This window comes from Aptenodytes forsteri, unplaced genomic scaffold (assembly GCF_000699145.1).
Source record: "Aptenodytes forsteri isolate BGI_AS27 unplaced genomic scaffold, ASM69914v1 Scaffold122, whole genome shotgun sequence".
NCBI classification, from domain to species: Eukaryota; Metazoa; Chordata; class Aves; order Sphenisciformes; family Spheniscidae; genus Aptenodytes; species Aptenodytes forsteri.
The window spans coordinates 576,315-598,367 of record NW_008794009.1 but is presented as its reverse complement, the minus strand read 5'-3'; the positions used below and the strand labels follow the sequence as shown (position 1 = coordinate 598,367).

General features: G+C 40.6%; 1 protein-coding gene across 1 annotated transcript in view; it reads left to right on the top strand.

Moving 5' to 3' along the window:
* The window catches only part of AGPAT4 (1-acylglycerol-3-phosphate O-acyltransferase 4), a 75,606-nt gene that overhangs the window by 31,307 nt on the left and 22,246 nt on the right, over positions 1–22,053 (top strand). Inside the window, exons 2-4 of the mRNA XM_009290009.2 lie at positions 4,240–4,409; positions 13,624–13,785; positions 16,000–16,153. Of these exons, the coding sequence (XP_009288284.1) occupies positions 4,240–4,409; positions 13,624–13,785; positions 16,000–16,153 (486 nt within the window). The remainder of the gene's footprint in view (positions 1–4,239; positions 4,410–13,623; positions 13,786–15,999; positions 16,154–22,053) is intronic.

Sequence of the window (22,053 nt, the reverse complement as noted above, 5' to 3'; positions counted from 1 at the left end):
TCTGTCTTTAGCCTTACTTTTTCCTTTTTTTTTTTTTTTAAACACTTTCCCCAGTCTTCTATGCAATGTACTCATTCATCACGCAGCCATTCACCCTGTCTGGTCTTCGAAATGGTGGTCACAGCTTGCCCACTTGTCTCACTTTTTATTTGTATTGAGAGCTTACTATGCTTTTACCATATATTCCCATAAGAATTTTTTAAGTTCTCTTTCTTGGTGTTGCCTTGATACATAGATTAAAGAAAGTGAAGAATGTCAGAGGGAAACAGTTCTGTTGCTCTTTAAAACAGGTTACGTAGTTACTTGAGATCTTCAAATTATTGTACTTATTGAGTCAATACATAACTATGCTTTTAGTTGCATTTTAAAATAGGCATTTTATGGTTAATCTTGTAAGCAAATGTTTCCATGGCTTATCAAGAATAGTTAGCTAAAGGAATTACTAACAACTTCTATAGAAGGACAGTGTTCACTGTTTTAATGACTCATTCTTGCAAAACTTTGAGGTGGAAAATAACAAGTCTCAGTAACCTGTCTGCATGTTCCCCTTCTTCCCTTAAATGTTTTTCATATAACTAGTTATAGTTCAGGTCAGCCTTGGAGATGTTTTCTTTTTAGTTATTTGTTCTGTAAGTGCAGGCATTGAGGCAGTTCACATTTGTGCAGTGAAGGGCTAGGAAGCAGTCTACTCTCGCAGGAGGTAGGGGCCATTCTGTGTAGCAGGGTGAGGGTTTCTGTTATTCCAGAAAGGTAGAAAACCTCAAAATTCTTAAGCAGACAGAGTATCTGTATTAGGCATTTGAAGGCATGTTTTCTCCTTATCATCAGCCTCTCCCGAAGCTAGTTGTAATGTACTGCAAGGACTTTGCCTTCAAAGCAGGGATTTCAAGTTCTTTTGTTTTTTCCCCTTCCTTTGCATTAATTGTGCAGAAGTGTCACTGGAGGAGTTGCTTTGCAAAGTAGGAACCCCCATGATGTAGGTGAATGTGTATTTACCAGCTCAGTTGTGATGTTCAAACTCCAAAACCTCATGAAAAGGGGCTGGGGAGAAGGCTTAGAAATCTTGGACCAGCCCTGGTTGGGAGCAAGAGAATCTTTTTCCCCCCTATATAAATTGATTTTTAGTTATACAGTCTGACTGGTGTACAAAGAGGAGGAAACTTGCACTGATGGTCTACACTGTGAAGGAGGGAAGGAGAGTGTGTATGAGTGACCTTGTGCTGCTGAGCCACCACAGCAAGTTTCTGGGTAATAAATTTCTGTGGCAGGTTGTGGAAGTAAGCTGGTGGCATGATGCAAGAGTAGCGCAAACTGACAGTGCTTATCATTGCTTGAGAACCACAAAGAGAAAGGAATCTGGGAAGAAGGGGAAAGAAAGAGTAGGGAAGATGAGGGGAAGAAACGTGTTAAGAACTTAAAGGCTGGCAGATGGTATTTATTGTATTCAGTATGGAGGCATTCAGTGCCTGCTTTGTGTTTCTGCGGCAACTGCGTGACCACATCAGTGACAAATGGGCAGGCGAGGTGAGGAATAGGGACCTATTTCTGCAGTATTTATTCAAACAAAAACCTTGCTTATGTGAAGCCTGAAGAATCAAACCACATATAGAAATATTTTTGTCCATGCTTTTTTGGAATGTATTTGAGACTGAAAATATGTAACTGAAGAAAGAGCTGTATGCATGTGGCACACCTGAATAGTGAGATTTGTGATGTATTACTTGTTTTGTTCAAATTCCTTGGGAAAAGACAAAATAGAAAACACACGCTTGAAGTGGGATGGCTTTGAAATTGTTTTATTCTCAAGTAAAGTTGGCTTTTTCTTCAAGAGGGCCTCACAGTTATCATCTCTACTTGTTTGTTTTAGGCAATAGGTTTAATGGCAGTAGAGGTTAAAAAAGAGAAGATCCCATCTGGCAGTCAGTTCTTCTCTTAGTTGGATTCGTAGTTAAGCAAAAGACAAACTAATGCTGTCACTAACATCCTTTCTTTTCTGTGATCGTGTTCCGCCCCAGGATGTGACTGTAGATTCTGTAAAGGTTTGCAAATTACAGTGTGGGTTTTTTTCCCTAATTATTACTCAATTTTGCTGTGCTTTGGGGAGCGGAGGGCTTTTATTTCCAATACAAATCTAATAGAAAGCTACACCCTTAGAAAGATGTAGAATTGTGAATGTGTGTCACAAAGCAGCTCTTAGCAGGGGAAGTCTGGAAGCGCAGCCATGTATACACTTCTATATCTCCACAGCGCTCTCGCTGAGATGTGAACATCTTTGGCTTTCGTTGGGAAATCAGTTTCCAACCAGTGAAATCATTGTTCAGTTAACATATGTCAGTTTAGGTCTCCTTCCGCATCTCTGACTATTGTTTTGATGCATAGAAACATGCATTGAATAATATGTACTCCTGCACGGTAGTAGTTTCTACCCGGCTCTGATTAGAAATAAGCAGGGGGTCTGACAAGTCAGTCATTTATCTGGACCATAAACGTGGTTTTATCATATTAAGGTAATGTTATGAATAGAGATTGTCTATTAGCCTGGCTGTAACACTGTTAGTTAAAATTCATTCATGTCACTAATGCCTGTTCTCCAGTGTAGAGCACAATGTCATCCAAAAGCGTCAGGCAATTAATTTTGCTAATGATGACTGAAAATGTAGACAACTTGTCCCTAGCTGTTTTCTGTTTTTGGTCACTAGTTGAGGCCAGTAGGGGACCTAAATTGAAAGGATTTCAGGAGTGTTTCAAAGACTGGCCTGGTTTTGATCTTCCCTGAGGTGAATGAGGATTTGTGGTGCTTTCAGGCTTGCCTGAAGCTAGGAGAGCATCTCAGGTGTCTCATCCTTCCAGCAGAGACATTCATATGGCACTAATATGCCCTGGGAAGGGGATACGTTTCACTTAGCAAAGAACAACCCCTCACATTAGACCTTTGCTTTGGTGCAGAAGTTTTGTGATAGCTTTGACAGGAAGCAAACGTGTCCCTTAACTCCTCTTCTTTTCCATCTTGACAGACAGCTCTCATTAGTCCCATGGTCCCCTCGGCTCAGGACATGGGTTGCTTGAGGAGAACCACTGCTTTTAGATTTTCCTTTTCCATCTCCATGGAGATAGAGCTCTCCAAGCTTGTCGGCTTTACTGAGTCACCTCAACTTCCCATGCCCCAGACCAGAGAGACTTTGCTAAATAAAGGTTTAATTCACAAGTCTTGTGGTCAGGCTTATAGTTACAAGCAAAACAAATACAAAGCCTACTTCTTCTTGCCTGTGCTTGGTAATGGGATAAGCAAATAGGAAGGTGAAAGCTGTGTGATAGTCACTAGGAGACTGCTGAGAAACCACTCTCCAGCTTGTAAGTAGAGCTGTGTTTTAAACAGCCCTCACTGTCCTGCCAATCCTTGTATCATTTCTTACAGTTAGGTTTTGGGAACAAATCTGGGTGCCAATCCAGAGTGATTTTGAGGTATTTAACAGTGATTTCCCTGTTTCCCCCCGCCGCCTTTGTCCCCCGTTTGCTTCATCAGTTCATCAACTAAGGGATGTGCACATAGTTATGCTATTAATAACTATTCTTGGCTCTGTCCACTTTGGCAGCCACCCACCTTGTCTTTGGTCTGGGGATGGATGTTCTTCATCCAGTCTGAGCTATTGGCTTTGCTCTGGATGATTGATATGCCCCTGTCAAATGTAGACTGCATCAGCTGTAGCAGGGCATATGTAGCAGGATGATGCATAAGGTGTACATGTAACAGACCTGGTTCCAGGTGTCTTGTCCAAACTGCTTTCTGGTCTATAATTGTGCAGGTTTTAGAGGAGCATGAGGACCTGTATGTGGCAGGAATAGGTCTGTTTGTTTCTCCTACAAGCTTGTTCTGTTCTTCATGTAATTTTGTTGTACTATTGTAAACCGTAAATGCTAATTTACATGTATTTTGGTAAAATAATTTGTAGCATTGAATTTGCAGATTTCAAATAAATGAAACTCCTTTTTCTCAATATCACTGTGGAAAATTCCTGCTCCCTCTTTCCATGCAATCTCCTTATTTCCCTTCTCTCCTCTGTCCCCCCACCTTGCTGTACCAAGATGTGTGACTCTGTGGTTTATGTTCAGCATTTCAACTTCATTACAGCCCTTTCTTTGCCATGCGCTCTTGAGGTGACTGATGCTTTTCAACATGTTACTAATTTGTGGCTTTGCATATACTTTGTACATTCATGTATTTCTTGTTCTTTATTCCAGAGATGGTGATGTTGCTGGAATGGTGGTCAGGCACCGACTGTACCCTCTACACTGACCCAGAGAGTTACCACAAGTATGGGAAGGAGAATGCCATCGTAATCCTTAATCACAACTTTGAAATCGACTTTCTCTGTGGTTGGAACTTCTGTGAAAGATTTGGGGTCTTGGGGGTGAGTTTTGATTAGCATTTAAAATGAAATTCCTCTTCTTGGATGCAGAAAAAAAACCCCAATACAAATTCTTTGTGTTTTTGAAAGTTAACAAATCTGTGCTCAAATTTCACTCAGCCACTGTCCAGACTTAGAGAGGTGAACCTAAAGCAATGCAGTGCAGTGCGAGTGTGCAGACTACTGAGACAGAATTGCTTGGGCATTCACAGAAATTTTAAAAGCATTGCAGTGAAAGCTGATGAAGGAGATTTTTTTTTTTTTTTAACCTGTGGAGGTCATTACAGTTGTTTCTCTCTGTGTGCTTGCTAGGTAACTATTACAGTTCATTGTGCTGCAGAAAGATGAGCTGTTCTGTGATTCTTTCCCAGTAAATTTTAGAATTTGTTTGCTTTCTCCAGTGTAGTCTTACAAATCCACAGCTAGAGTTTGAATGATGTAGTCTCTGTCTCTCAGAATCTAAGAGCTGCCATCTTTAAGTGAAAGCAGTAACCAGGTTATAGCTAGGAAGAGGTGGGGAAGGAATGAGTTGTCCATAGTTGAATACACATTAGGCTAGGAGTACATGTGCATTTGTTTTCAGGGTGTTTTTTTTGTTTTCCCTGTCAGCTCATGGGGATGATTAAGTCAAGCCAGCTTGACTTGATTCTGTGCTGGTGACGACATTCTCTACCACAAGGGGTTTAGATAAGAGTTCCTCCCTCCTAAGAAAGCAGACTAATACCTCATTTTGGCAGTCTTCTGCAGCATCCTCTTCTAACTTTGCTACTGGCCACTGTCAAAAGTCCTGCCCTTGGACTGTGTGAACCTATGACTTTTTGTGGCCTTTCCTTTGGGCTCTTTGCATTTTCTGGACATTTAGGCACCGCTCCAGTCACTTTCACATTATAATAATGACAGTCTGCTTAAAAAAATAAAAAGGGGCCTTAAAACTGGAGGAAAATGAACCTAAGTATTACAGTCCCTGCATATTACCGAAATGATTGTTGGCTCCTGATTGCTGAGGAACAATTCTACCGTCATGTCTAGGACTTGAGCACAGAGCAGGAGGATAGCATGAGACAGCAGCAGATGTCGGGGAAACCTGTTCCTGGCAGGCAGATGTACATGCCAAAAACATTCTCCCTTCTATATGCTCATTATACAGTGGTGCTTTAGTATAGTCTATCTAATTTTGTAAGCCTAATGGCTACAGTTCTCTAAATAAAGCTGTGTTTTAGAGGGTCAGGTGCTTCTTCAGAAAGCACCATTGTAGAAAATTAAAGGATTATTTCTGTACAAACTAATAGGGGCCTAAAAGGTCAATAATCTCTTGTTTTACATTGGTGCTGTGTGGTTGGATTGAATCTCATTAATAATTTTTTTTCTACTTTCCCAAGGTAATCAGGATTATGTTTTAATTTTTTTATACTGTTCCCTATGCATAAGAAAACCACTAGGTAAAAGCATAGCTGTTGGACAATTACTGTGCTGCACTAACGGAAAATAATTTTTCCTGTCTATAGATGCTTACAGTTATTACTCAGTTTGTATTTTTGCTAATCTTAGGATTCTTTTAAGAACTGATAAATGTTTTTTATTTTTTTTATTTTTTTAAACTATTTCAGTCTTGAGTAACGTACTGTGGTTTTACTTCCCAGAAACTGTTCCAGGAAGAAATAGTTCCCATGTGCTCTCATTTGCATAGATGTCTTTACACAGCAAAGCACTGCATTTCCCTGTTGGGGTGTCCTGGTTTCAGCTGGGATAGAGTTAATTGTCTTCCTAGTAGCGCATAGTGCTCTGTGGTTTGGATTTAGCATGAGAATAATGTGATTACACACTGATGTTTTAGTTGTTGCTAAGCAGTGTTCATACTAAGTCAAGGACTTTTCAGCTTCCCATACTCTGCCAGCAATGAGGTGCACAAGAAGCTGGGAGGGGGCACAGCCAGGACAGCTGACCCAAACTGGCTAAAGGGATATACCATATGATGTCATGCTCAGTATGTAAACTGGGAGGAGTTGGCCGGGGGGGCAGCGATTGCTGCTTGGGGACTGACTGGGCATCAGTCGGCGGGTGGTGAGTGGTTGCATCAAATTTTTTTTTCTTTCTCTCTCTTGTTGTTTTACTTTCCATTACAATTTTTATTATTATTATTATTATTATTATTATTATTATTATTATTACAATTTTTATTATTATTATTATTATTATTATTATTAATTTATTTCAAGTATTAAACTGTTCTTATCTCAACCCACAAGTTTTCTTACTGTTGCTCTTACGATTCTCTCCCCCATCCCACGGGGGTCCTGGGGCAAGAGTGAGCGAGCTGCTGTGTGGTGCTTAGTTGCCGACTGAGTTTAAACTACGACATGGGGCAACCAGTTGAGGTTCATCTTAAGCCAGGTTAAAAAAAAAAAAAGAAAATGACACACAATCAGTTTCCTGAATGGATTGTCTGTATTGGCATACTGGTTTGTGGCTTGGGGAAGTGCAGGAGTAGATGAACGCATAGGCATGGGGGGTGTAGCTTGGTTTGACTTTGTGCTGCATTACACAAGTTTGCTGTGTGCACAGCTTCAGGGTTTGGTGTGGCCGTGTAATAAGGAATGTAAGAATGCTGAGGGCTGGTCTTGCTCTGTCTTGAACAGAGGCTAAAAGCAGATGTTTGGGAAAGGAGTTACAAGAAAAAGGCAAGTGTCCAGAGAGATTTCTAAGTGGTGTGCCAGCCTCCAGCATTTTGTGGCTCAGGAACTTTGTGAGCCAATGGGGTTTTATATTTAATGCTGTTTAATTTTATACTCCATGAAGTTTCTATGCAAACTTTAGGTGTCTACCAACACCTTACTAAGTTGATCTCGTGTCCACTGCTGCTGAAAAGAAAATCTTGCACATGCCATCCTGTCTCCTGCATCTGTTCTGGTGCTTGTCTGCCCTGTGTTGGCATGTTTCAGACACACCTTCTCTCTCTCCTGCCTTAACTAATGCAATGAAAAAAGGAGAGATGACTGGGGAGGGGGAAGAGGGCGAAGGTGAAGACAACTTATGGCTGAAGGAGTGGGACTGATTGTCCTTGGCTGCAGCAGGCAGACAGAATGGCTTTGTTGTGACATCCAGCTGTACCCTGCAGCCCTGGCAGACAACGGCAGTACTCGTAACAGTGTTCCAAGCATGTGTCCAAACTCTCAGTATTTTACAGCTTGAACTTTTATTAAATGAAGCCAATAAGAATGGTATTTTTTTGCTTGGTTTTGCTCACTTAAAATCAAAATTAAACTTCCTTAAACCTTTCTTGCCCCTTCTGGCCCCAAAAGAAAAAAGTCTTTCCCTTTTCCTCTGTTTTTAATCATGACATGAAAACTGTCCCTCCTGGTCTTAGTTGCAACATTCAATCTGTGCATTGTTCTGTTCCTTCTTTTGTCTCTCTTCTCTAGTACTGGCTTTCTCCTTACAGCCAAATTGCCACAGTCCCAACAGGTTTATAATGCTCTATCAGTGTGGTGTGGTTTTGGGTTTTTTTGCTGTTTGCAGGGGGTGGGGGTGGCATAGTTGTTGTTAGGTTTGTGAACCTGAGTCCCCTTCTAATGACTCAGTTCTTGTACTTTGGTGGCATGAGGTTCTCTGCTTTCATGAAGGTTTTTAAATGGCTGTGGAAGAAAATAGAGCAAAAATAACTAAAGGAGATGCTAAGAATGTAAGAAGTGTGTGTGTGGAGGAGGGGGGAAAAAAGAAAAGAATGGCAATTCTAACATTTATTTTACTTTTTAATTTTGTCTTTAATGTGATACTTTTGGAGCACCCATTGAAAATGCTAGGAGGTACTGGGTTGACAGTACTGAGTGAGAGCCGGAGATCTATTTTTTTTATAGTGGAGAAGGAGAAAACCACATCAAGAAGCAATTATATGCTCACTTTTGCTCTTGCAAGTTATTGTAGCCACTGAGATTGCCTTGCTAGCTCCAGTTGGGCTCTATGCAGCTGAAGTTACTGATGTGTAATTGTTTGCAGCACCAAACCTCAGAAGGTTTTTGGTGGTTGTTGGAAATTAGAAGAAGGAAGCAAACTTCACAAAAACTAGAGGTTGACAAGGATTTAGGCAAAGCTGTGTTCAGCCTGAACTATTAACGACTTGCGTGTGTATTCCACTTGTGGTTTTTTGTGAAGGGATCTTCCCGTTTTGTTTTCAGTCCTTGACACCCATCAGCCACACGTACCTGCCTCCTTATGCTGCCAGACCTCAGTGATGTGTGCAGGAGGGAGGGAGTATAGGGGTGCTTGAAGCCAAGTCAACATCATGCTGCCATGGGCAGCATGGATGTCCACGGGGACAGCTGAGTCCTGACTCCTCCTGACACAGAGGTGGCTGCAACAAGATGCGAGGGAAAAAGGAGCTGCGCTGGCAACTTGGCCTTCTGTAGAGTCGGAAACAGCATAGCCCCAACAGGACGGAGCTTTGTCCACGCCAGTGTTTCCTAATAAAAGGCAGAGCTGTTGTTATGATCCTGAGCCAGGGTGACTGTGATGGTTGCATTGCGGATGCTCTGCTTTTCCACCCCATGCCGATGCAATGGATGGGGGAGATGCCGACTCTGGTGTCTGTGTGTTGCTCCGTTGTGTAAATAGAGACGTGGTCTTGGTGACAGGTCCCTGCACTCTGCTGTGCCCTTCCCTTTTCCTGCCTGTGACATTCCAGTCCTAGGACTTTACCTTCTTCTTAGTGGTGGACAGCCTAGCTACTGTATCAGCATTTAAACACATTAGTAGCATTTAGTTTCTTCAAGGTGTGTGCTAAGCATCCCTTTGAAAACAGAACCACTGGACACCAGAACCTGAAATCAGGACATAGGCATGTTCTGAGAATGGAGGTGTTATTCAGGACTTACACCACAAGCACATTAATATGCTCCCTGCCAGGATTCACTGTACCCTTCTGCTTTGTTGCTCGATATGACTAAGCAGTGATAAAATAGCTTTTTTTAGTAATTTTAGTAACCCTTTTTCTGAGATGAAGACATTTATATTAGCAAAAATTGCCTGCGCTTTAAAGCTAAACCTGCTGGTTTACCTGTTCATCTTTTGGTGTCTTGAGTTTCAAGTTATTAATGCTGGTGGCCTTTCTACCTTGGCAAAACATAAACGTTATTCTGAGTGGCTCATTATATTGGCATCAAAATATGCGCATTTCCAAAAGAGGCCATAGTTGTTTATTCCTTGGCAGGGTAGACAAGGCAGAAAACCATTATGTAAAACTAGTTGTTAACTATCTTGCTTTAAATTTCTCATAAAAAATTGCTAAGCACATGTAATAATTTTTAACCCTAACTATCTGTTCCATATGCCAGGAAACCCAAATTTATTTAAAAGTTGTTTACGTTGAAGCTTGCTGTTGGAAAAACTGAGCATGTCCTTAAATACAGGTGTGAGAAGAGACTTCTGCTAGGTTATTGTATGGGACTGATAGGTGTGTGAACACAGTAGTTCATTTGTACATTTTAATATATAAATAGAAGTTAAGTAATTGTTCATGTAGGCAGCCAAAACTACATTATTATTTGTATTTAACATAGCACCTTAGCATATGCTTGGGTATACGTCCTCTAAAATATTGCTGTGTTACCTTTCCAACATGGAAAAGTTTTATTCAATATGAAGCATTAGAAATTAGGAGCCTAACTGAATTTCTGGAATCATAGCTTTGAGGGACTAAAGAAACATATCTTTCCATCTTGATGTCCCAGAGAGTATAATATGAAGGAGTACTATATTTCAAAAATAGAGCAAGTGGAATCATCAGAAGTATGTCAATGCTGAGGGCAGCCTGGAGAGCAAATAAGTTATGAGGCAAATTGCTGCTGCTAATGGTTTGCAGCTACAATGAATTTATTTTGAAACTGTGGAACAAATTTTGTTAGACGTCCTCAGCTTGCAGGTTGGTTTCATGCTGTTTGTTTCATTCTGTGATCAAGAGGTGTTGAATAACTGAGGCTGGACATATAAATAAAGATTTTCTTTCTGTGACAGCATAGCTGTGCAAATGCTTCTAAACTAAGCTTGTAAAAATTGTATTTTTTTTATGTGATCTTAGTGCAATCATTCACAAAAGGAGAACTTCATGGGTATTTCCATCTGAACAAATTTGGCCAAAAGAAATTAACTTGGATTAAAATGCTATTGCTGTAGACAAGTTGTCCCCATCCAGCAATAATTTCATTAAACATCTGTTGGAATTACACAGTTCTGAGCACTGAAAATGTTTGACTGCCTTCAAGAAGGCAGCTTACATGGAATAAATTAGCACTTTTAAATGAAATTCATTCTGTTGAACAAGCTGAATTTGAAGGTTAGAGGTGACTGTCACATATTTACCAAAGCACTTTGGTAAAGGAAAAGTTAGTGGCCGACGTCAACAAGAGCTGCATTTTTCCCCTCAGGGATTTACACAGGAGCTGTGCATGGGTAGACGACTGAAACAGAATAGATTGTAGCTCTAGTTATTGTAAGAGAGATGGTAGCTTCTGAGGGGAGGCATAATGTATTCCTCCCACACGAGAGCAATCTTGCCAGTATAATACACTGAAGAGTTTCCTTTCTCTAATTAGTTCTGTGTCATTAGCCTTCCTTCTACTCCTAGAATAGATGGGGTGCACAAAATAGCATAAGGTGATTTAGTTTCTTTTTATGTGCATCTAAGGAGTCGTACACTCATGTGTCTCAAAGAGCACTTTTTAATTTTAAAAATGTATCGGCACAGAAAATGAATAAGAACGCGCCCTGGGGAAGAATTCAACTTCTGTTCTGCTTTTGTGGTTATACCTGTGCTATGTGACACCTTAGCTCACAACATCATTTCTTTGTTTCACTGGGGAAAAAAAACCAAGAGTGGCAACTTCTCTCCTGCCCCTTGTTTAACTCATAAGCTTTTTAAAATATGCCAAACATTAGAAAATAGCTATGGTGAAATAGTTACTTTAGCTTGCTTTTTGAACTAGGATTCCTGTGTGTTAAAAGTCTGGGAGGGAGGACTATTAGATTGTCTTGTCTGACTCTCTGCTCTGGAGGCCTTGAACATGCTATGCAGAGCACACTTAGATTTGTTTATGGTAGGTCTTATGATACTGAACACTTACTGTAAATAAACTTTTAAGAGCTTGGATGTTTTCTATTTTGGGGGGGTGACACTGTTGCTGTTTGCCTCCTTGTGCTGTGGCTTGCACTAGGCTGCAGCTGACAGCTGCCCTGGTTGTGGCTGAGGTGGGCAGTAGTTCCCTAAGGTTCTAGCTCTCCCTGCTCAGCTAGAAACACTTTGCATGTGTTGGGGTTTCTTGGGGCAAAGCCTTGGCTCAGCTGTCTTCTTCAGGCATGTACAGGGAAGAGGAGTGGAAGAGCATATGAACTGGTCTGTGTGCTTTGAATGGAAGCTATACTGTATGGGGCCTTCAACAAAAAATGCTCTTTGGAGGCTTTTAAAGATACCTGCTAGAACTATTTACATTTATGTTGGAAATAAGAAAATTACTTGTATTAAGAGTAACTGAGAAAAGGAAAAACAGTAGTGTGGGGAAAAAAACAGAGCTAAGGAAAGCGGTGTGAGGAGAGCCTGTTTCTCTGTGGCCAGTTTGGAGAACTGGAAGAGGAGGCTGGGCTCAGCGTTGCTGCTGCCATGCAATAGGGACTAACATCCAACGTGGCTTGAAATTGAAATGGCAACAAGTGTGCTGAATCCTACGGCTGCTTCTTGTGGGAAAGCTGGGTTTGGAGTCCTGATCTGGGCCCATCGCGGAAATTCTGAAATGATCAAGAGGGAGTGCTTTATTATGAAGTGTTAAATCATTTGACAGAGATGGTTCCTGCATTCTTAGAAATGGAATTGTCTCATGTCATCTTCTGCTCTGTTTCTGTGTAACAGTTGCTAGTGAAGCTATGTGATGTGCACTTGCCTTCCAGTCTTATGAGCTTTTAGATAGCTTAATTATTTAAGGTATTTTCTTTCTCAAGGGAGGAGAGCAGATGAGAGAAATGAGCCGAGATAAAGAATTAGGTCAAGTCTCTTCCCCTAGTAACCAAATGAACAACAGTGATCAAAAAAATAAAAGCAAATCATTTCTGTTGATGGTAACTTCTACCAGTAAATAATTCCTACTAGTCACGTGCGATGTCCTGGAAGCCATCTGCAGAGCACTTTGGTGGGATAGCTTATAATAATACCATGGATAGAAAGTGGACTGTAATTCTGTAATTCATCTATCCTCTAAGAAAATGTCACTGTTTTTCAGGGAATGCTGAAGCAACAATTTCTGTATATACGCACACACACGTGCCATTTTATTCATTAAATAACAAAGTGAAATGTAAGGCAGCTCACCAAGGTGGGATGGCTTGGAAGATAGGAAAGGAGCAAATGGAATCAGTTCTCCTGCCCAAAGGGATATCAGTCTGAGACGATCACGGAGTTAAGTTCTGGAGTAGGATTTGAGATTTGAAACTTGTTGAATGCTTGATAAACCATAGACTTCTTCTGGAGGGTCTGGACAAATCACTTCAATGTCTGTCACACCTCTGAGACAGGAACAGTACTTTTTTGTTTGTTTGTTTTGTTTTTTACTCCAGAAGCATGCTTTGAAGAGAAATTCACTAGTGTAAGTATTTCTGCCCTTCCATAAACAAACCTAAACACAAATGAAGTATTTTTATTGCTGCTGTTGTTTCGAGTGTTGTTTAAGGTTTCTTCCATTGGTAAACCATGTGTATGGATCAATACATTGTTGTGCGGCAATGGCTCTGTGACTCTGCTTCTCATTCAGAATAGGGTTTTTTTGTCATGGTGAGATGTCCCATCTTTGGGGAGAAGTATAGCTGCACGATATCTTAAAGGAACTTGAGTTGCCACTGCCCAGGGTCTGCTTGAATTAAGAATTTCGTTTTATGTGGTTTGGGTCTTCTGCATGGATTCCTCAGTGTTTGAAGGAATTTGGCTTGTGTTTTGCATTTCAGGGTTTGAGTAGGGTAGATACACATACACATATATATATTTAATTCTGGAAGTCTTGCTTTCATGCAGAGATTAGATTTGACTATTCTGTCGTATGAGGAAAAACTTCTTTGTTTTGCGCTTGTGTTAAACTGGGACTGGTCGATATGAATCAGTATGTTAGTGTCTAACTGTGCATGTGTCATACCCACAGAGAACTCTAAGTGATGTAACTGTTTTACTTGCTTTGACTCTGTCTTGCAGAGTTCCAAAGTGCTTGCAAAGAAGGAGCTCTCCTACATGCCTATCATTGGCTGGATGTGGTATTTCCTAGAGATAGTCTTCTGCAAGCGTAAGTGGGAGGAAGATCGGAAAACAGTCATGCAGAAGTTGCTGAATCTCCGGGACTACCCTGAGAACTTTTGGGTAAGTGATGACTAATAAGTGGAGTGCGAGGTGCTGTAGTGCTTGGGAGGGATGAAGGACATGGACAATATGTGATAGTCTCCAGGTTGCGCCCGAGAACTTTGATTCATGAGCTTCCTGGCAGCATCAGGAGAGTATTCTCTAAGAATTTAATTCTCTCTTGAATTTCCCATGTAATTGTCTTGTCTGTTTTCTTCCTGTCTAGTATGGGTCCCTACAGATGTTACTGCAAAAATACCTCCACTGTGATCCATTCAGTAAACTTTGTGGTCCTCTAAATGCAGGAGCTGGAGAGGGGTAGATGCAGGGGTTCATGGCGGTGTAACAGATGCATGTGACAATGTTGTATTGAAACACATTAGCTGTATTCTTTACGTAAGCTCCCCTCTCACCTTAGATTGCTGAGTTCTTACTAGTATTTTCTCCTTCCATTTCCCTGTGATTCTGCCATTCCTCTGAAGGTGCTAGGTCAGACATGGCCCAGTAGAAGTGGAAGCCACAGATACGTACCTGGTCAGAGAAGTGGCCCCTGGGGCCATCGGCTGTGTTACAGGGAAAGGTTTGGTGTTATCTTTCAGTAACAGGAAAGTGTTACTTTTTGCACCACCATCATTTTTTAGTATTGAGCCTGCCTGACACTTCCTAGTCTGGAAATGAAAAACCTTTGAATTCAGTAATCAGAAAAATCCTGTTCTCGTGAGCTGGTGATGGCAAGAGAGGGATTCAGTTAAGGAAATGGTACCTTAAGCAGCCTCACAAGGGCCTACAGAAACTATTGCTTAAGAAGCGGTTTCCTAGTGAAGACGTATGTGCTGTATCTTTCATTCTCTGAAACAAAACTTTTTTTTTTTAATTGTCATTGATTTAAATGAGCACTAAGCAATCGAAACTAAGCTCTGTGCTTGGATAATGATTAAATGACTTTCAGGCAGGAGGCTCTCTAGCAAAGGGACAATTCTTGGTTTCTAGTTCTACTCTCTCTCACAGGGATTTGCCTGTGCTCTGCGACTCTTAAAAGGTGTTGAATGCCTTTCTGTACAGCTAGGCAGTTCAGCACTAATTGGTGGGCACAAACCAGCACCATCCTTTATATACTGCTGTAGAGAGATTACTAAGAAGGAGCTATACCTGTAATAAGAGAGACACAGTTGATGTACACCTGGGGTTATTGCAGTGTGGAGTTTTAATTTGCCTTTGTATGGTGACATAATGTCAAAAGGCACAGCAATAGCACCTTGGAAGGTAGAAAGACAGAGCATGCTAAGTGGGCTAGAAGGATTTCCTCATCAGTTTCTGTATGTTTCATCTAGCTGTTTAACATTATGCATGTGTTACATGAGTAAAAGTGCTCTTAGATGAGCTGGAACTGAAGCTGGCTACTTGGCTAGTTTTCTTCAGTCTCTCTGTCTTTGTTGGCTAAACCTTTGCTGTGGGTTATGAGGACTTAGCTTGTGCGATTTGGCAATGCTCTCTGATGTGTTAGTTTGCATTCAGGCTTGGCAGAAAGCAGATGAGCAAGCGGTAAATCTCCAAAGATCTGTCTGCTTTCCCCTGCCTGTCAGTGGCGAAATTGTAATTGTTCATGTCTGAGCACTTCCACTGTATAGTTCATAATGGGCTGAGGCTTTCAGTTGTCCTGCATCTGCTGCCTTACATCTGTTATCAGCTCAGTCACTGGCATCAAAGTTACTGTCTGCAGTTGTCAGTGGTCCTCATGCCATAGTGAAAGCAAGGACGTTGGAGTGAGGGGAAGCAAGCTGGGCACTGAAACATTTCCTAGAAATGTGTTTGGTTTAGACACTTACGAAGTTTTAGATACCATGACACTCGAACACCTCACCATCAGTGAGAGATTGGCAACAGGAGGTATGTTTTGAGTGTTTTCTAACATCTCGTTAGAGATGGAGTGACTCATTTAGAGAAATCAAGTCATTCTGATGGCAAGCAGCACAGCAAATGTTAAAGCCTAAAGGCTAGAGTTCAATCCAGAGGATGGCAGGTTGGATGGGTGGGGGCAATTGAGAGGGTTTGGTTTTGGCTTTTTTTTTTTTTTTACTCCAGGGCAATTAAATTACCTTAATGTGTATGTGGCTACACCTGTCCCTGCTAGCAGTGTTCATTTGGGCTGTGTTGGTGGGAATTAGAGAGGCCTCTGGTCAGACAGATGTAGAAGACCTGAGCTGCTGTCTAACTGTAGTTCTCTCTTGGTTTTAGTTCCTGATTCATTGTGAGGGCACAAGGTTCACAGAACAGAAGCACCAGATTAGCATGCAGGTAGCTGAAGCCAAAGGCCTGCCCAAGCTCAAGTATCACCTACTGCCACGAACGAAAGGATTTGCTGTCACTGTGCAGTGTTTGAGAAATGTAGGTAAGGAAAGTCACAAGGAACAATGCTAAATGGTTATTTCATCTAACTGCTGTCACTTTGCCATGTTCTTCTTTCCCCTGTAGCATGTGTCCTAGCGGAAAAGCCCTGGGATCCTTTCTGACCTTTCTTCCACTAGCCTGTGAAAATTAAAGATTAGGTTTTACTAACAAAGTCCTGGGGCAACTTGGTTATTTTTTTCATTTTTGTTTTGTTTTCTGTTACTGTGAGTCTGTGTCGGGGAACTCAAGTTGCGTGTTTCGTACCTATTACCAAAGGATAATATTTCTTAGTATTTACTAAGCAATCCTATTCTAAATGAAGCAAATGCATCACTAGAGAATCTGAGGCAGTGTGTCTTAAATATTTTCTTGTGGTAAATATCTGCCTCAAATAACACCACTTCTAAATCAAAAAAATATTCTGCTTTAAATTTCTGTATAGATGTAGTCTTTAGAGTTTCTTTGTGGAACTGGGAAAGGGGAGTAGACCTCGACTGAAGATACATGTAGGTGAAATTTATAAATAAATTATTTCTACATTACAGAACATGAGTAAGTTTTTCTTTGTTAATGTTGTTCTGAACTCCCCACCCCCCAGTTATTTCTGGTTACTTGCATTTGCTAACTTTAAAGTGACATCAGTAAGAATATGGCACATGTGCCTTTGAAGTTATTTTCTTTGACTAATACAATCCATCAAAGTCTTCTACTGTGTACTTCACGGGCAAAGGAAGGACAGTACTAAGTAGCCATAGTGCTACAGTATCTTTGGGGTTTGGTAGATTTGTGTGTTGTTAGAAGGCTGATATGTAAGAAAGACGAAGTGGTTAGTGGTTTAGAAGAAAATGTTCTAGCTTGACTGAAGTTAATGTCAAAGCTTCTTTTGTCTTTGAAGACATGTTTTCATGTGGCATATCTGGGATAGCTGCTGTAAAAAAAGCTTTGCAGTCAGCTGTCTTGCTATCTGTCATGTTTCTTCTACGTATCCTCTTGCAAGTCGGGTAGATGATATCACTGTTGTAGCTTGTCAGGCATCCACAACTTCCCGCTCCCAAAATGGATAGCATAGCTTGGATCTTTTCGGATACATAAGGAAGACGTAAGTTACGTGCAGCATCCAGCAACTCCCTTAAGGGCACAGTTTAACCTTCCCTTTTGAATAAGGATGACTGTTTTGCTGAGGGCGGGGGGAGGTAGACTTGAGGTATTGAAGAAGAGCTGAGTCAAAACTCTGTGACCTCCAATGCCCTGAGCTGTGAATCAGGGACAGGCTATTTTGGTGGTGATTTTGTTCTTTTCACTACTCTCTGTAAAGCAAGCAAAACATGGTATGATTGTGGACAAGTAGCTGATTTGTGGGAAAATGTTTCAAAAGGAAACAATTTTAGGGAACCCAAGTGACATAAAAAGTTTTGGGCATTCATGTGGTACACTGCAGTAATACTTCTTAGGATCCTAAATATTTGAAGTACCTTCAGAAAAAGAAGACTGAGATTGCTAGATTACTTATACACTTAGGGAAGTGTATGTTACTACCTCAATCCAGAAGCTGTGACTTGCTAGGTCAAACAGGGTAAGGCTAATAAGAAGGTAATATTTCCCTGTGAGGGTTCAAGGAGAAGCACAGAGAGTCATAACTTCTCATAGATAGTTTTTGTTGAAACTGTGTAGCGTAAAAAACCAAGGAACAAACCTCTGAGGGAAAGAGCTGATGACCCCACCTCGATGTTGCAAATTCCTCTGGGTATGTTGCTTTACTTGCCTTGTCACTTTTTGCAATGAGAGGGAGATAATAAGAGTTACTGTCTGGGTTACTATATGTTTCTCTCCTATAGAGGCAAGGGATACATGTGAAGAGCATTTGAAAGGCCTTTGTAAACAGTATCTTATTTTTAGAGCTCCTTGTAACATTAATATGTACAGGTAACAAGGAAGTCCGTAAATGCCTTTTGAATAGAGAATGTGATGGAAGTCTGTTTTGACAGTCCATAATCTAGAAATGTAAGTTCTGTCTAGAAATTATTCCTTTCTTGCATGAATACTGATAGGATTTGACCACTTATCTCTGTTAACCTGCACTGACATTTGGTACCCATGTTATAAGCAGTAACATGTTGTTGTAGGTGTCAATATATGCAGAGGCTATATGCTGTAGTAATTTGGGCATTTTTTTTCTTTTGAATATTTACGTTGATAAATAATACTATTTGACTTGTTCACTGTAAATCCCCAGAGTCTCATTGTTATGCTCTGCCTTATAATGTGGCCCAGCAAGTGACTGTATCCCTGTATTACAGCCTCAAATTACTTGTTCCAAACAGCATCAGTGTGACTGCTGAATTGCTGCTCTGTCTGCAGAAGAAGCAATGGCAACATGCAGATGTTCATAACTTCAGTTCAGCAACATCTCTAACGATCTACAAGAATGGCTCTTGCAGGCTGACCTGTCTCTCTTGCGGTACGATTCACATCTATTTCAGTGGCCAAGTCTGCAGTGGGGTATCCCTGCACGTCTCTGAAAGTGAGAGACTGGAGCTGGGCTGTCTGAGCCCATTTTGGGGCCTGCCACTTAGGCTAATGCACTTTCTGCTCTTCCACAAAGTGTGGTGGGCCTGGCTGGAGTGCTTTGCTAAGGGAGATAGATGCAGCATGACATAGCAGCGAAGGCAAGCCAAATGTTTGGATCCGGTTCCAAGCTGGGCGTGACAGAGGTCAGTGTTTTCTTTTCCTCTATTCTTTGTTCCTCCTTTCTGACGAGGGTGTGATTCAACCTGTCTGAGGCTGTAGTACTATAGGATGGGTGGATGCTGGTTTCTGTGGCTGTAGAGGTAATTCACCCAGGACAGCAGTGATCACAGGTTGGTCCTTTTTGAAACTTTGTATCAACTCTTAACGATGCTACCCGGTGCAGTTGTTGGAAACAGGCAGTGGTGACATCAGTCTGGCAAGTCCATCTGTTTTGAAAAACTTCGCTTCAGAAGGCGTTTATTTAATGTGCATACATGGGAAACTGCCTCCATACCAGTGGTGCCGTATCTGTCAGCATAAGCAGATACATTCAGATAAAAATGTCTTTCACACAAAATAACAAGTAAAGAACGTTCCCTCCTAACTCTTTTCTTTCATAAGTGATAATGGAATTATTTTCTCTTCAGAGACTTACTTTCATAAATTCAGATCTCTGCACACAGTTTTGATTCTTAAAGGAGTGCTTTTAATATTTTTTGAACTTGTTCTGATATTTTCATCGGTGGCCATCTCTACCAGTTTGGTAGTACAGACGCAGTCCCCAGGAACTTCATTTCTAGAAGCTGTTTGCCATCTTAATAAATTGCTGTTAGGTTGTAGAGTTTGCTACCTGTACTATTCATGGAAGCAAATGAAAATACAGATCTGTTTCTAAAACACTCATCCATTACTTACAGTAAAAATAAATGTCATAAATATCACAAAAGATATATTTAACTGTTACTTTTATTGCCTGGCTGTATATCAGGCAGTTCCTTTCAGCTGTTTTGATTTAGTTAAGACTTGTATTTTAAAATGTGCCTCATGATGGATTGTAGATAACTCCAAGTTGTCAGCCTTTTCCTCCAATTGTGCATGCTGGGAACTACTGTCCTAGAGGGAACGCATGAGAATAAAACCAGGGTGATGTTCAATATGACAGTGTTTTTGGGGGTTTTGCAATGACTTTTTTTCCCATGAAGTGCACTTTAGTCCTGGATTTTTTTTTCAATGTTTAGTGAGGCTCCTGGTCATCCTTCCAAGCAAGCTACAAAGTTTGAGAGGATGAGTGATTTTTGATCAAGCTGACCAGAGCAATGAAATGTTAAATCAAAGGATTGTGTCTTGTTTCCGGGTGCCGCGGTTGGGTGTTGATCCCTGGAGGTATCTAAAAGACGTGTAGATGAGGCGCTTAGGGACATGGTTTAGTGGGCCTGGTGGTGTTGGGTTGATGGTTGGACTCGATGATCTTGGAGGTCTTTTCCAACCTTAATGATTCTATGATTCTAAGGTGGCTGTCATACCAGCAGTACAGTGAATCCCACCGTCTCTTCCCCTCCCTTTCCCAGTCTTCACTTCAGATCATTTTGTGCTAGTATGAAGCTGTATGTAGGCATACTCATTGCCTGTAGGTTGATTTGTCAGATGATCATTCTGGCATAATCCACCATGTCCACAAAATAATGCATGAAATTCAGGAGGACAGTTGAAGTAAGAAAAATCCTCTCTATGTATGTAATCCAAAGATTTCTTAGGTTGAAATTAAGAAATTAAATCTTAAATTCTTAAGTACGTAGCGTTCTGTCAGAATGCTGTACAAGGAACCAAAAGTTAAAGATATAAAAGCTGGGCAGAGATTAGAAAACAAAACAAAAAACCTAGCCTTTTTTGTCAGAAAATAGCAATTCAGCTGGAAAAATTTTGTTTTAAGTTATGATCTGTTCTGAGCCTTTGAAAAGGCTTCCAAATATTGAATTGTGTTTGTTTTTTAAAGAAAAAAATGTTTAAGATAACTTTTTTGAGAAAATATTTTATTTCACAATTGAAGCAAAACTTCTCAAACATTGCCTAAATTATTCTGAGAGCAAGAAGGTTGCAGTATTTTCAAGATACTGTGGAATTTTTTCACTTGGTTTAGAATGTGAAATTTCTGGACTTTTCAGCTTTTGGATGAGAAAGTCATGAGATGTCCAGTTCTAATTATGTAATTACAAAATACACATTTAATGAAAAACAATTCCAGTGTGTCACGCAGCATGCTAGTGCTGCTTTGGCTGTGGAAGCTTTCTGGCAAATTTTAATTCCGTGCAGTCTTTTTCTTTGACATTTCTACTGTTGTTCTTTTCCTGCACTTTCAAAATGGAAAAGCTTAAGTCTTCAGTTATTTTATATCTGGATATAACAGAGGTCTGTTTACTCCTGCATATGCTATCATTGTCTTGGATTTGGCATTGCTTCGCACCGAAAGATTTCAGTGTGATAATAAACAGCACTGGACTGAATATCAAACTACAGACCAGTTTCAAATTGGAATGGGATATTTTTTCTCTGGAGTGAAGGAAAACTCTGTGTATGGCCACCAGCACATAAAGATATTCCTGACTGACTCTGTAGAAGTTTTTTCAGAACAGGAGAAACATCTTCCAGTGTGTCTGAACAAGCACCCAATTCATATCAAAACTCAAATGTAGACGTCTTCTAAAAGATGAGAGAACAAGTGCTCCATACATCATACTTTCCTTTATTGTGTCCCTGTTGTCGTTAGAATAATCTCATGCTATTAAAGAATAAACTAAGAAGCTTACCCTGTATAAACCAAACTGAGCTCTTGTCTTCCTTCAATTACATTGGATTAGTAAATTAGAGTAGATTAGTGAAATCCTTCTACGCTAAGAAGCTTAAAAATGGAGGTAGATAATTTATTTAAAAAAAGTAATTTCCTACTTATATTGTACAGGGAGAGTAGTGTGCTTGAAGTAGATTTTGGCTTATGTGTTGTAGTTTTGAGTTTGGGCTAAAAACCCAACTGTAGTAGGAAAAGAATAGAGTTGTTAATGAGCGATACAGTCTGTATGCAGTGACAGGGTTTTGGCCTCTGTTTTCAGGATTTACTTCATCGCTGAAGCCAGCCTGTTCTGTTCTGTGCTATGAATTCTGTTTTGCAATAACAAATGTTGTGGTGAGTTTCTGGGGGCTGAATGTTGTGACCAAGCCATGTTTATCTCTCATAGCTAGAGAGGCTTCAAAACCAAAAGCAAATCTGTTCTGTGTAATCAAAGGCTTTCTTGGGTGGGTCGAGAGCTCCCACAATAAAGGTTCATCACAGTGTTCCTTATTGCAAAACTCTGGAGCAGCAAACCTAAAATACAGCAAGCTACACGTGAAGTGCATGTT